Here is a 12179-nt window from a genome sequence, read left to right as displayed (position 1 = left end):
GTGATGATATTAAGAATTACTGATCGTATATGTAGAATGGAATGATATCTAAATGTTTTGTTTGTTAATTTTTTTATTAATAAAAAAAGTTTAAAAAAGGGGGGGGGATTTATTAAGTCACGGGTGTACAGTTCTAAGCCTATATAAGGCATCCAGGGAAAGATATCTTAATTCAAAGGAGGCCAATGAGTCAGGAACACCTCTGTCAGCTGGGTAGCCACGTGGCTGGCATCTGCTGGTCCCTTGCTCCTGGGCTCCGTTGCTTTCAGCCTTTGTAGGGGTTCCTCACTTTGCTTCTCTGGGGCTAGCTTTCATCTCTTGGCTTCACTTGGCTCTCTCCAGGTTCTGGCTTGCCTAAGATCTCATGGTAATGTCTGCTGGGCTCCAAGCATCTCCAAACATCCCTGTTTCTGTTCTCTGTGACAACTGTTCTCCAAGCATTTGCTCTCTCTGTCGGCTCTGAGGCTTCTGTCTTTCTGACTTTCTCCAAAATGTTGGCTCTTTTAAAGGATTCCAGTAAACTAATCAAGACCCACTTGGAATGTGTGGACTCACATCTCCATCTAATCAAAAGATCACACCCACAAGTGGGTGTATCACATCTCCTTGGAGATAATCTAATTGAAAGTTTCCAACCTACAGTACTGATTCAGGATTAAAAGAAACAGCTGCTCCCACAAGACTGGATCAAGATTAAAACATAGTTTTTCTGGAATGCATAATACTTTCAAACCAGCAAAACTCCTGTGGCTTTCACTCTCTGTGTATCTATATTTTATTCTTTTTATGAAGGACTCCAATGAGAGAATTAAGATGTACCGTGATTCAGCTGGGCCACACCTTAACTGAAGTATGGTCATCAAAAGGTCCTATTTACAATGGACACACCCACAGGAGTGGATTAAGTTTAAGAACATGCTTTATTAGAGTACATAGCTCCAAACCACCACAGACATCTTTCTGCTACAATAGAGGTGTTTTAATGAATAGACAGGTGAGCCATTGAGCTTGAGATGATTTATGCTTCATGGATATCCTAAACTCATCCCCATTATAATAACAGAGAATGATGAACTTTTAAAATAAGTCTTTTCAGGATAGAATGTGTAATAACTGTTTTGTTTTTTTTTAATGTCACTATCATAATAATCTTTAGCATGTAAAAATGAAGTGGTATTACATTCTGATTCCCAACAAAGCAAAGAATAATTAACTCTGGAATCTACAAGCCTGTAACTTCCTCTTTGTGCTAACATGGCCACATATTAAAATGAAGAGACATTTCATATTAAGTGGGATGCTGGTTAAACCCAGGTCATCACGTGAGATGCTTTCTAGGCCATCCTGGGTGGCTAAGGGCACTGCTGGCCTGCCTGGTATGGACAACCCAGCATAGGGACAGGAGGAAGGAAGGATGCCCCCTCCCTCTGTGCTTCATTTTCCAATTGACAACTCTACCAGGGTACTACAGTGGTGGTGGAACTATAGTACCAAAGACAACAGGGGGTGGGGTGTATGCATGGCATCTCTGTGCTTCCTCCTTTCACTAAAGAAGCACACCAACTGCAGAGCTCATTCACACTAACCCTTTATTGGTGCCTAACGGCTAACAGGTGGTCCATTCTCTGGGATGTAGGTATGAGTAGAGGTCAGCCACGCTGCCCTCTCCCAACACTTCAAAAGATACACCACAGCAGTTGTGACTGAACTGTATAAGAAATGCCCTTGTGCCCCAAATAAGCGGAGGAAGCTAATCTGCTATTCAGAAATTCAGTTGAACAATTTTCCACATGGGATGCTTTGCCTAAGGGGCTAGAGCCCTTTGTCCCTGTGTGCTCTAGCCCACAGTGATTCTGAGAGCAATCAGGCTGACACTTAGTGATACCTTTGGTCCTGTCTAGACAGGCCGGTCCCCTCCAAGGTCCCTGCTGTGTCACATTCCTGTCCTGATCCTGAAGCCCTGAAGTGTACTACATGTATTTCACATGGTCTAAAATGCATTATTTTTCCAATTTTAACACATCTATCTGATCAGTGTCCACAACTGGGTTGGACAGTATCACCCCAAACTTCATGTTCACCAAGAGCTTCAAAATATGACCATATCTGGCTCTCAGGGGTGTAAGGTCTCCTTGGCAATGTGGGACATAAGTCCCAGAGAACAGCATCATGGGATTGACAATGTCTTCTTGATCAAAAGAGGGAAAAGAAATTAAATGAAATAAAGTTTCTGTGGCTAAGAGATTTCAAATAGGTTAACAGGTCATTCTGGAGGTTACTGTTATGCAAGCTTCACCCAGATATTGCAAATTGCCACAGTATGCTGAGCCCCAACCAACAGTATTCCTGAAAACCCTAAAGAATACCCTGGGCTCCTTCTAAGACTTTATAAAAGATTACTCAGTACATTTATTTTTTTCAGAAACTTAAGGCCTCCAGAGAGTTCCTATGCCAGTTAAGCCCTGAACCCAGAGGTACCAGTCTCTCCAAGAATACTGACCCAGGTTCATTTCTCTACTACATAAGGTCAATAACCCTTTCCTGCATGAAGAAGTTAAAATGGTCATTGTACAGATATCCCTGAAGATTGAGAGAATGATCAAATGAGAGGGAGGAGGTGTAACTGAAAAATTAGGATTTAGCAAATGACATGACATTGTTTAACTGTAATCCAGTAGCCTTGATCTTTGACAATGATTATATAACTCAATAGCTTTTATCAGGTGATCATGTGTTTGTAAACACCTTGTGACAGTCATTCCCTTTATCTAGTGTATGAGTAGATGAGTAATAGAATAAAGACACACATGAAAAAAAAATGATAAATTAGGAATATGGGGATAAACTATCCCTGTGAATAATTATAGCACTAGTTCAATAATCTTCCATCAATTGTAACAAATGAAACTACTGTTAAAAACAGAATTAGAAAAAAAGAATTATTATCAACTGTAACAAGTCTTCCACACCAATGCAAGTGTTGGTGGTGGCGGTGGTATAGGGGAATCCTATATTCTATGCACAATTGTACTGTAAACCCACAACTTCTCTAACAAAATTTTTTTAATGTGACCATATCTGGAAAAAGGGTCTTTGCAGATGTAATTAAGGTAAGATTCTGAACATGAAATAATCCTGGATTAGCGTGGGCTCTAAATTCAATGACAGAGTCTTTAAATGAAACAGAAAAGGACACAAAGAGATAGAGGGAAGAGGCCATGTGAAGACAGAAGCAGAGACTAGAATGATGCAGCCACATGCCAAAAAACACCTGGAGCCACCAGAAGCTGGAAGAGGCCAAGAAGGAGTCTCCCCTGCGGCCTTCAGAAGGAACGTGGCTCAGCTTATACTTTGATTTTGGACTTCAGGCCTCCTGAACTGTGGCAGAACAAATTTCTGTTGTTTTAAGACACCCAGTTTGTGGTACTGTGTTATGGCAGCCCTAGGAAACTAAGACTAAGGTAAATCAGAGTACAGCAGAAAGGATGATATGGTACAAATTTAAAACTTCAACTTCTGAGTGAGACCAAAGGAAGAGATGTTTATTTGGTCCAAAATTTATATTCTGAGTAGAGCACTGTCTAATTTAACTTGTATGGTTAGTGTATCTGAACACTGTAAATATATAGAATCTTGAATAGGGCAGATTTTGTTCGTTTGTACAGGCTGGTATGATTCCCTGATGCATCACAGAGTGATTTGGGCAGAGAATAAAAGGGTGTTTGCAGAGCCCCCTTGGGGGAGTGGGAAGAAAGGAGGAAATGTTAAATTTCCCCATCTAGGGAATTTCTGACATTCTTGCAAGCAGTAGGAACAACCCATTCAATAGGCTGAGCTCTTGATCGTGGGGTTTGCCCCTATGAAACTTATTCCTGCAAAGGAGACGCTAAGCCTACTTATAATTATGCCTAAGAGTCACCCCAAGAGAACCTCTTTTGTTGCTCAGATGTGGCCTCTCTCCCTCAGCCAACTCAGCAGGTGAATTTACTGCCCTCCCCACTAGGTGCAACATGACTCCAGGGGTATAAATCTCCCTGGCAACGTGAGACAGGACTCCTGGGGAAGAGATAGAGCATCATGGGATTGAGAAAGCCTTCTTGACCAAAAGGGGGAAGAGAAAAATGAGACAAAATAAAGTTTCAGTGGCTGAGAGATTTCAAACAGAGTCGAGAGGTTATCCTGGAGGTTATTCTTATGCATTATATAGAAATCCCTTCTTAATTTGTGGGGTATTGGAGTGGCTAGAGGGAAGTACCTGAAACTGCTGAACTGTATTCCAGTAGCCTTGATTCCTGAAGATGACTGTATAACTATATAGCTTTTATAATGTGACCATGTAATTGTGAAACCTTGTGTCTAATGTTCCTTTTATTTATTTTTATTTATTTATTTTTCTTTTACATGGGCAGGCACCGGGAATCGAACCCAGGTCCTCAGGCATGGCAGGCAAGCATTCTTACCTGCTGAGCCACCGTGGCCCGCCCTAATGCTCCTTTTATTCAGGGTATGGACAGATGAGTAAAAAATAAAGACACTAAATAAATAATGGGGGGTGATAACAGGTAAAAAAAATATTGAGTAGATTGAAATACTAATGGTCAATGAGAGGGAGGGATAAGAGGTATGGGATGTATGAGTTTTTTCTTTTTTCTTTTTATTTCTTTTTCAGGAGTGATGAAAAATGTTCAAAAAATGATCATGGTGATGAATGCACAACTATGTGATGATACTGTGAGCCACTGATTATATATTCTGGATGGACTGTATGTGTGTGAAGATATCTCAATAAAAAATATTTTTAAAAAATTAACTGGTAGTGTTTTTTGGCTCTCAATATTATATAAAAAATAATGATATGTCCTCCAACCAATGGCATATTAGATGCAATTAAATATGGCGATTCTAGTCAATTCATAGATTTAGCGTTTTCAGTTTGCACATGTGCATTTGTGTGGTAGAGCTTCTCAGGAGGCAGTTACTAGTTCATTCACTCCTCTTTTTATTGTCAGACCAAAGAGGCACTTAAATAGTGTACAGTGGTGGTACTGCTGAGTGCTGAAAGCAGTTGCTAACAGGTGCTTAGTGTCTCATGGCTTCAGCGACAGCTAGCTACCTCTACTCTAAATGGGGATCAAAGTAGCTATCCACCCAGAATGAAGAGGTAATAGTAGCAGCCTCAATCCATTTCCTATAGACTTTTTCTCCAGTGTGATGATTTATGCATCTTGTATGTAGTTTTTCTGCCTTATAATCTAGCTCAATAAAAACCAAACTGTGAACTTTCTTTGGAAACAGATACCCCAAATTTTTAGCTTTTTTATTTGTTAACAGAGGGCAGTAAAGGAAAATACTATCCAGTCCAGGGCATAGTATAACGCCTCAAGAGCTGAGTTACGTGGCCATACATGATATAAGAATTCTCACAAACCAAGAGCTACCAGTACACAAAACAGCATCTGGCATCATTATGGTTTTCAATATCATAACTGCTTTGGAAGAACAACCTAGTGAGATGTTAATAAGGAAACACTGTACCTGTGTGAGGGGACAGCTCATCCAGCAGCTTCACCATGCCTTCCCCTTGCTTGGAAGTCCACATCTTGATGGGGGAGCCGCCTCCAATTTTGCGGTACTGCTCTTGAATTTTGGAGGTTCTACGTTTGGCAATGATTGGTGCCAGCTTACTAAATCGTTTAACAAAAAGGTAAGTTGATTTTATTCCACCTTAGTAATGTGAAAAACATTTTCTAAATAAAAACAGATGAGCCAAATTTTAAGAAGAGCCTAACAAGATCAGGGCTTTACAAACAGAAACTTGAGGTCATTGACAACACCCAGCTCTTTTGGGCTAGATCAGAGAGAAAAAGCGAGTATCTCTGAGGCGTACCCCCCTCCACACCACAATTTATAGTAGCAGCATGCCCTGAAGATTCAGGACACCAAACATCCATGCAAAGACCTGTTTGACTGCCAGCTATTACTTTTGATTCTGCACCTGGCAGGAACTAGGATATAAAGCATAGGAAGCACACATTTCTCTGAATTTAAAAAAATGTACATTAATACTATTAAAAATGCAAAAAAATGCATACTTGCATATGTTAGCAAAGATGTATATACAACTCTATTCACTGCAATGCTACAAACTAAATGTCCATCAGTGAAGCACTGGCAAAATAAATTAAGGTGCAATCATATGATGCAATTCTACACAATCATGTAAAAGCAAATCCAAATAATCTCCAAGATACACTGCTAATTTAAAAATAAACAAATAAATAGCAAAATGCCAAGTATATTCTTAGTGCATTCATATTTGTGCAAAAAAAGGGCAGGGATGGGAAGGAGGATACGAGTATGTGTGTATGTGTACATTTAAATGTGCATGGACCATTCTAAACACAACAGTGCTTGTCTCTCACAGAGTAACTGAGAGGCTGGAGTCCAAGGTAAAAGACACACTTGCCACTTCCTCTAAAAACCTGTATACAATTTGTATTTTTATCATACATATGTTATTAATTTTTCATTACAAAAACTATTTTAAAAGAAAAAGGATGAACTTCCCATAGATACGAAAGCAAATGAAAGAAGAGGATTTTGTTTTATCACATACAGATGAGGAACCAGTAAAGAAATTATTAGAAAGCAGATATTATCAAACTGGTTCTGGGAAGTGTGAAATCAAAGTTGCACAACTCAAAGAGTTATTTGGCAGCAAGAGCAACAACAGAAAGGGGGAAGAAGAGCTGCAGCTACTGAACGAGGTGGGACTAGGGGTCGAGGACGATCAGGGCCAAAACTGGAACCAAAGATTTAATATCTATTATGATCAAGGATATGGAAATTAAATAGTGCCTATGGTGGTGACAGAACTATCTTTAGTGGCTATGGTTATATTGATTATATGATTATACTGCGTATAACTACAGGAACTATGGATACGGACAGGGATATGCAGACTACAGCAGGCAACAGAGCACATATGGCAAGGCATCTTGAGGGGGCAATCACCAAAACAATTACCAGCCATACCAAAGGAAGATGTTGGAGGAAATGCTAAAGAAACCCATCCTGCAAGACGATGTTGAAGACTGGTCTTCTGTTGATCTAAGATGACTATTTACAAAAGACTTTCTGGTGTACAAGACACAACTGTCCTGCTAAATGTAGCTGCCATTTAGTTTTTTTTGTTTTTACTTTGTCCTTTGCTATCTGTGTTATACCTTGGTGTGGATTTGTGTTTATATCAATTTTATTTGCATGATTTCATGTTGAACCTCAAATAAATGCTTCCTTATGTGAAAAAAAAAATACAAAGAAGAGAAAAAAAGGATGAGAGGAATGGAGGAAGGACAGCCACAGTCCACATTCACAGGACAAATGAATAATAATCATTGCTTCACTGAAGGTTTTTCAGCTGCTAAATGTACAGTACAAATATATCTTCAAAGGCACTCTGGCTATACCAAGACAACTGCAATTTCTAGGGCTATGAGGAGAAAAGGGTTCAAGGAGAAATCTGGCTACATAGCTTTCTGCCTCCTCTGTAACTCTTCCAATATCATTTCCTTCTGATACCTAACAGAAAATAAGAATGCTGCTCTAACCTCTACCAGATATCCATTGAAATCATTTATTTTTTATGAAACTAGAATTGAGAATACATGGAAGGCAAAATACACAGTATAAGTTATAAAAAACGAGTAGCTGTTATATGCATACACATCTTACTCTTGAATGGGAAGCGTCATGAGATCTCGGTCTAAGAAGAGCCTCAGGAGGAAATCATGAACTTCTCCCAGGGTTTCGGGGCCTCCCATGTTTAACATTAATATTCCAGTTTTGGGCTTCCTACACAAAATAAAATGTAACACATGTTATTTTTCTCTAAGGTAGAACTTTGGTTAAGCTAGCAAACACTCATCTAATCAATTATGCAAGGTCAAGGCCTACAGATCTCGAAACTGCCATCACACAGGCCCTCCTCTTAGATTCATTGGTGATGCTGGTTTTCACCTGGTTCAAAATGAGTCCCTATTAAACTTTCAGCCCTGAACAAAGATACCATGCTTTCAAAACCTCCCAAGTATAATACCACCCCATCTCTCATTTGTTTACTAGCTTCCTTCTCTCTGGTCAATTATTAAATTATTTCTTGCTATTCTGCTTCCTTCTCCAGTCCCTGCGTTTATTTCCTCCTCACTGTTTCTTGCTATGATAGACTACATTTCTCACTTGATATTTGTCTCTTCATTCTTTATCTAAACCCACTTCTTAGATAATTCCTGCAAGAAATTGTTCTAATTCATTCAAATTAGTTCCAAGGGTAAAGAATCATGTACTGAATGAGAAAGAAGAAGTTATAAAAAGAAAGTAAAACTCCATAAGAAAATTTTGAAATTAAGCAATCTGGTAAATTAAAAAAAAAAAAAAAAAAAAAACTACGCCAAAAATGTAAACTGCTAAAATCCAGAGCAACTCTGGAGCCTCCGCCGCCCACAGAGAGCCAGACCAGGAAGAGTTCTCTACTCCTGAACCTACCCCTGGCCTGACCAAATGCCTGCTGGGAGGCTTCCCAGAGCTGTGAGATGACAGGACTCCAAGCACCAACCACGTGGTGGGTGGGGGAACTAAAGGAGAAGCAGTATTTCTTCCATTCATTAGTTTTTTATTCTGTTGTTTTTTGTGTGTGTGTGGCATTTAAAAAAATTAAGGTATAATATGCATACCATAAAATTCACCATTTTAAGATGATTAATTGGTTTTTAGTATAGCCACAAGATTGTGCAACCACCACCACTAATTCCAGAATATTTTCATCACCCCAAAAAGAAACCCCATACCCATTAGAGCCACTTCTCATTTGCCCCTCTCCTCAGCCTCAGGCAGTCACTCATCTGCCTTCTGTCTCTAAGGATTTGCCTGTTCTAGACATTTCATATAAAAGGAATCATATAATAGGGAGCGTTTTATATATGGCTTCTTTCACTTAGCACAACATTTTCAAGGTTCATGCATGTCACAGCAAGTTCAGAAGTTCATTCGTTTTTGTAGCTGAATAACATTCCATTGGATGGATATACTCTCCATTCATTCTTAATAGAGCATCTGAGAAATATCAGCCTGAGGTTTACCCCAAACACTATTATTACAAATGCTGGGGGTCCACTTTCTAAATCTACATCAGACCTCCTCTAGCTACTGCAGAGACTAAACCAAACCTGCTGAGGTGCACTTGTTTGGAAGACTGTTCTTAACATGTTCTAAAACTAATGATATTATGATGACATTTTAATTGGCAAGTTTTTGACAAATGTTAACAACATCTGTTAATAACATCAGGCAACAGAGTGTCAAATTTACACAGGTGGGAACCGTTTTTGATCAAACACACTGTAGATGAATGAGGTAGAAATCTTAATTCTCTGCCTAAATTTTCAGAGTTAAGAACCAATTCTTAGGGGGCCAAGATGGCGGCTTAGTGGTGTGCACGCGTTTTAGTTCGTCCTCCAGAGCAACTACTAGATAACCAGAAACAGTGCAGAACAGCTCCCAGAGCCACGACAGTGACCGGACACACAGCGTACCCAAGTCTGGACCAGATGGACCGGCTGCGAGTCCCTGGAATAGTGAGTTCCCCAAGCCGCGCGCAGTTCCCCAAGCCGCAGCGCCCGGCGCCCGGTGCCCCTCCCCCACAGGTGGCTTCCCGGAGGGAAAGGAAAGAAACTCTAATAGTAGCAGAGACTGAGTCCAACCAAACACCAATAGTGGCATTAATAAACAAATTCTGACTACTAAAAATAGGCCTCCAGCTCAGGCGAAACTGGTCAAGGCGGAGGTCGCCTATTGGGCTAATCGAAGGAGAGGAAAGGGGACGAAAAGGAGCCTTCTGTGGCTGTTTCTACAGAGGCTTAGCTGCCTCTGGATTCAGCGGCGGGATTACACAGGCTGCAGCGGCCCCAAGCATACGCAGAAACAGGCTGCTTTCAGGGCTGTCTCCCGCCTGAACCTTCCCCACGGGAGGGGTGAAACGCAACTCAGGTGGAATCCCTCTCTCAAGGAATTCAGTCCCCAGGGCTTCGCAATTTGAAGCCATTAAAACCAGTGCTTTCCTCTGTCTCCAGCACACCCACAGCAAGGAGAGCCTTCCAAAGTTAAAGGAGCCACAACATCTTTTGCTGGTGGGACCCACAGACAGAGAAGGGCCACATACTGGGCAGGATGAGAAAAACAGAGTCCAGAGACTTCACAGGAAAGTCTTTCAACCTGCTGGGTCTCACACTCAGGGGAAACTGATGCAGGTTATTCCTTCCCCCTAAAAGGAGGCCAGCTTAGTCCGGGAAAACCCGGCTGGAGTCTGTAATACCTATGTAGATCCTCCTAAGGGTGGGGAGGGAAAAGGCACCTTACAAGCAGGACAAGAAACAAGAAAAGAAGAACTGAAAAATTACCCTCCGTTAAACAAAACTTAAGCTAGAGGCCCAGAAAAAGCTGAACCGAAGGTCAATGAACAGATAGACAACAAACTCATCTAGCAAGAAAACCCTAGGTAAGATAAGTGAAAGCAATCTCCAGAATAAACTAATTAAGGTAATTAAATGTCCAGACACCAGCAAAAAATAACAAATCACACAAGGAAAATTGAAGATATGGCCCAGTCAAAGGAACAAACCAATAGTTCAAATGAGATACAGGAGCTGAGACAACTAATTCTGAATATACGAACAGAAATGGAAAACCTCATCAAAAACCAAATCAATGAATTGAGGGAGGACATGAAGAAGGCAAGGGATGAACAAAAAGAAGAAATGGAAAGTCTGAAAAAACAAATCATAGAACTTATGGGAATGAAAGATACAGTAGAAGAGATGAAAAAAACAATGGAAACCTACAATGGTAGATTTCAAGAGACAGAGGTTAGAATTAGTGAACTGGAGGAAGGAATATCTGAAATCCAAAAAGAAACAAACTATAGGGAAAAGAATGGAAAAATATGAGCAGGGGCTCAGGGAATTGAATGATAATATGAAGCACAAAAATATACGTGTTGTGGGTGTCCCGGAAGGAGAAGAGAAGAGAAATGGAGGAGAAAAACTAATGGAAGAAATTATCACTGAAAATTTCCCAACTCTTATGAAAGACTTAAAATTACAGATCCAAGAAGTGCAGCGCACCCCAAAGAGAAAAGATCCAAATAGACGTTCTCCAAGACACTTACTAGTTAGAATGTCAGAGTTCAAAGAGAAAGAGAGGATCTTGAAAGCAGCAAGAGAAAAGCAATCCATCACATACAAGGGAAACCCAATAAGACTATGTGTAGATTTCTCAGCAGAAACCATGGAGGCAAGAAGACAGTGGGATAATATATTTAAATTACCAAAAGAGAAAAACTGCCAACCAAGAATTCTATATCCAGCAAAACTGTCCTTCAAAAATGAGGGAGAAATTAAAACATTTTCAGACAAAAAGTAATAGAGAATTTGTGACCAAGAGACCAGCTCTGCAAGAAATACTAAATGGAGCACTAGAGACAGATACGAAAAACAGAAGAGAGAGGTGTGGAGAAGAGTGTAGAAAGAAGGAAAATTAGATACGATATATAAAATACAAAAGGCAAAATGGTAGAGGAAAATATTATCCAAACAGTAATAACACTAAATGTTAAGGGACTGAATTCCCAATCAAAAGACATAGACTGGCAGAATGGATTAAAAAACAGGATCCTTCTATATGCTGTCTACAGGAAACACATCTTAGACCCAAAGATAAACATAGGCTGAAAGTGAAAGGTTGGGAAAAGAGATTTCATGCAAATAACAACCAGAAAAGAGCAGGAGTAGCTATACTAATATCCAACAAATTAGACTTCAAATGTAAAACAGTTAAAAGAGACAGGGAGGATACTACCTACTAATAAAAGGAACAATTCAACAAGAAGACATATCATAAATATTTATGCACTGAACCAGAATGCCCCAAAATACATGAGGTATACACTGCAAATACTGAAAAGGGAAATAGACACATCTACCATAACAGTTGGAGACTTCAATTCCCGACTCTCATCAATGGACAGAACATCTAGACAGAGGATCAATAAAGAAACTGAGAATTTGAATATTACAATAAATGAACTAGACTTAACAGACATTTATAGGACATTACACCCCACAACA

The 12179-nt window shown here is 39.9% G+C and overlaps 1 protein-coding gene across 1 annotated transcript in view; it reads right to left on the bottom strand.

Annotated features, from left to right (window-relative positions):
- Positions 1 to 12179, bottom strand: part of FECH (ferrochelatase) — a 44834-nt gene that overhangs the window by 19565 nt on the left and 13090 nt on the right. The window contains exons 3-4 of the mRNA XM_077135379.1: positions 7735 to 7854; positions 5536 to 5684 (exon numbers count right to left, since the gene is read on the bottom strand). Of these exons, the coding sequence (XP_076991494.1) occupies positions 5536 to 5684; positions 7735 to 7854 (269 nt within the window). The remainder of the gene's footprint in view (positions 1 to 5535; positions 5685 to 7734; positions 7855 to 12179) is intronic.

This window comes from Tamandua tetradactyla, chromosome 18 (assembly GCF_023851605.1).
Source record: "Tamandua tetradactyla isolate mTamTet1 chromosome 18, mTamTet1.pri, whole genome shotgun sequence".
Classification (NCBI taxonomy): Eukaryota; Metazoa; Chordata; class Mammalia; order Pilosa; family Myrmecophagidae; genus Tamandua; species Tamandua tetradactyla.
The sequence above is the reverse complement of the archived record's forward strand: the minus strand, read 5'-3'. Positions and strand labels throughout refer to the sequence as shown.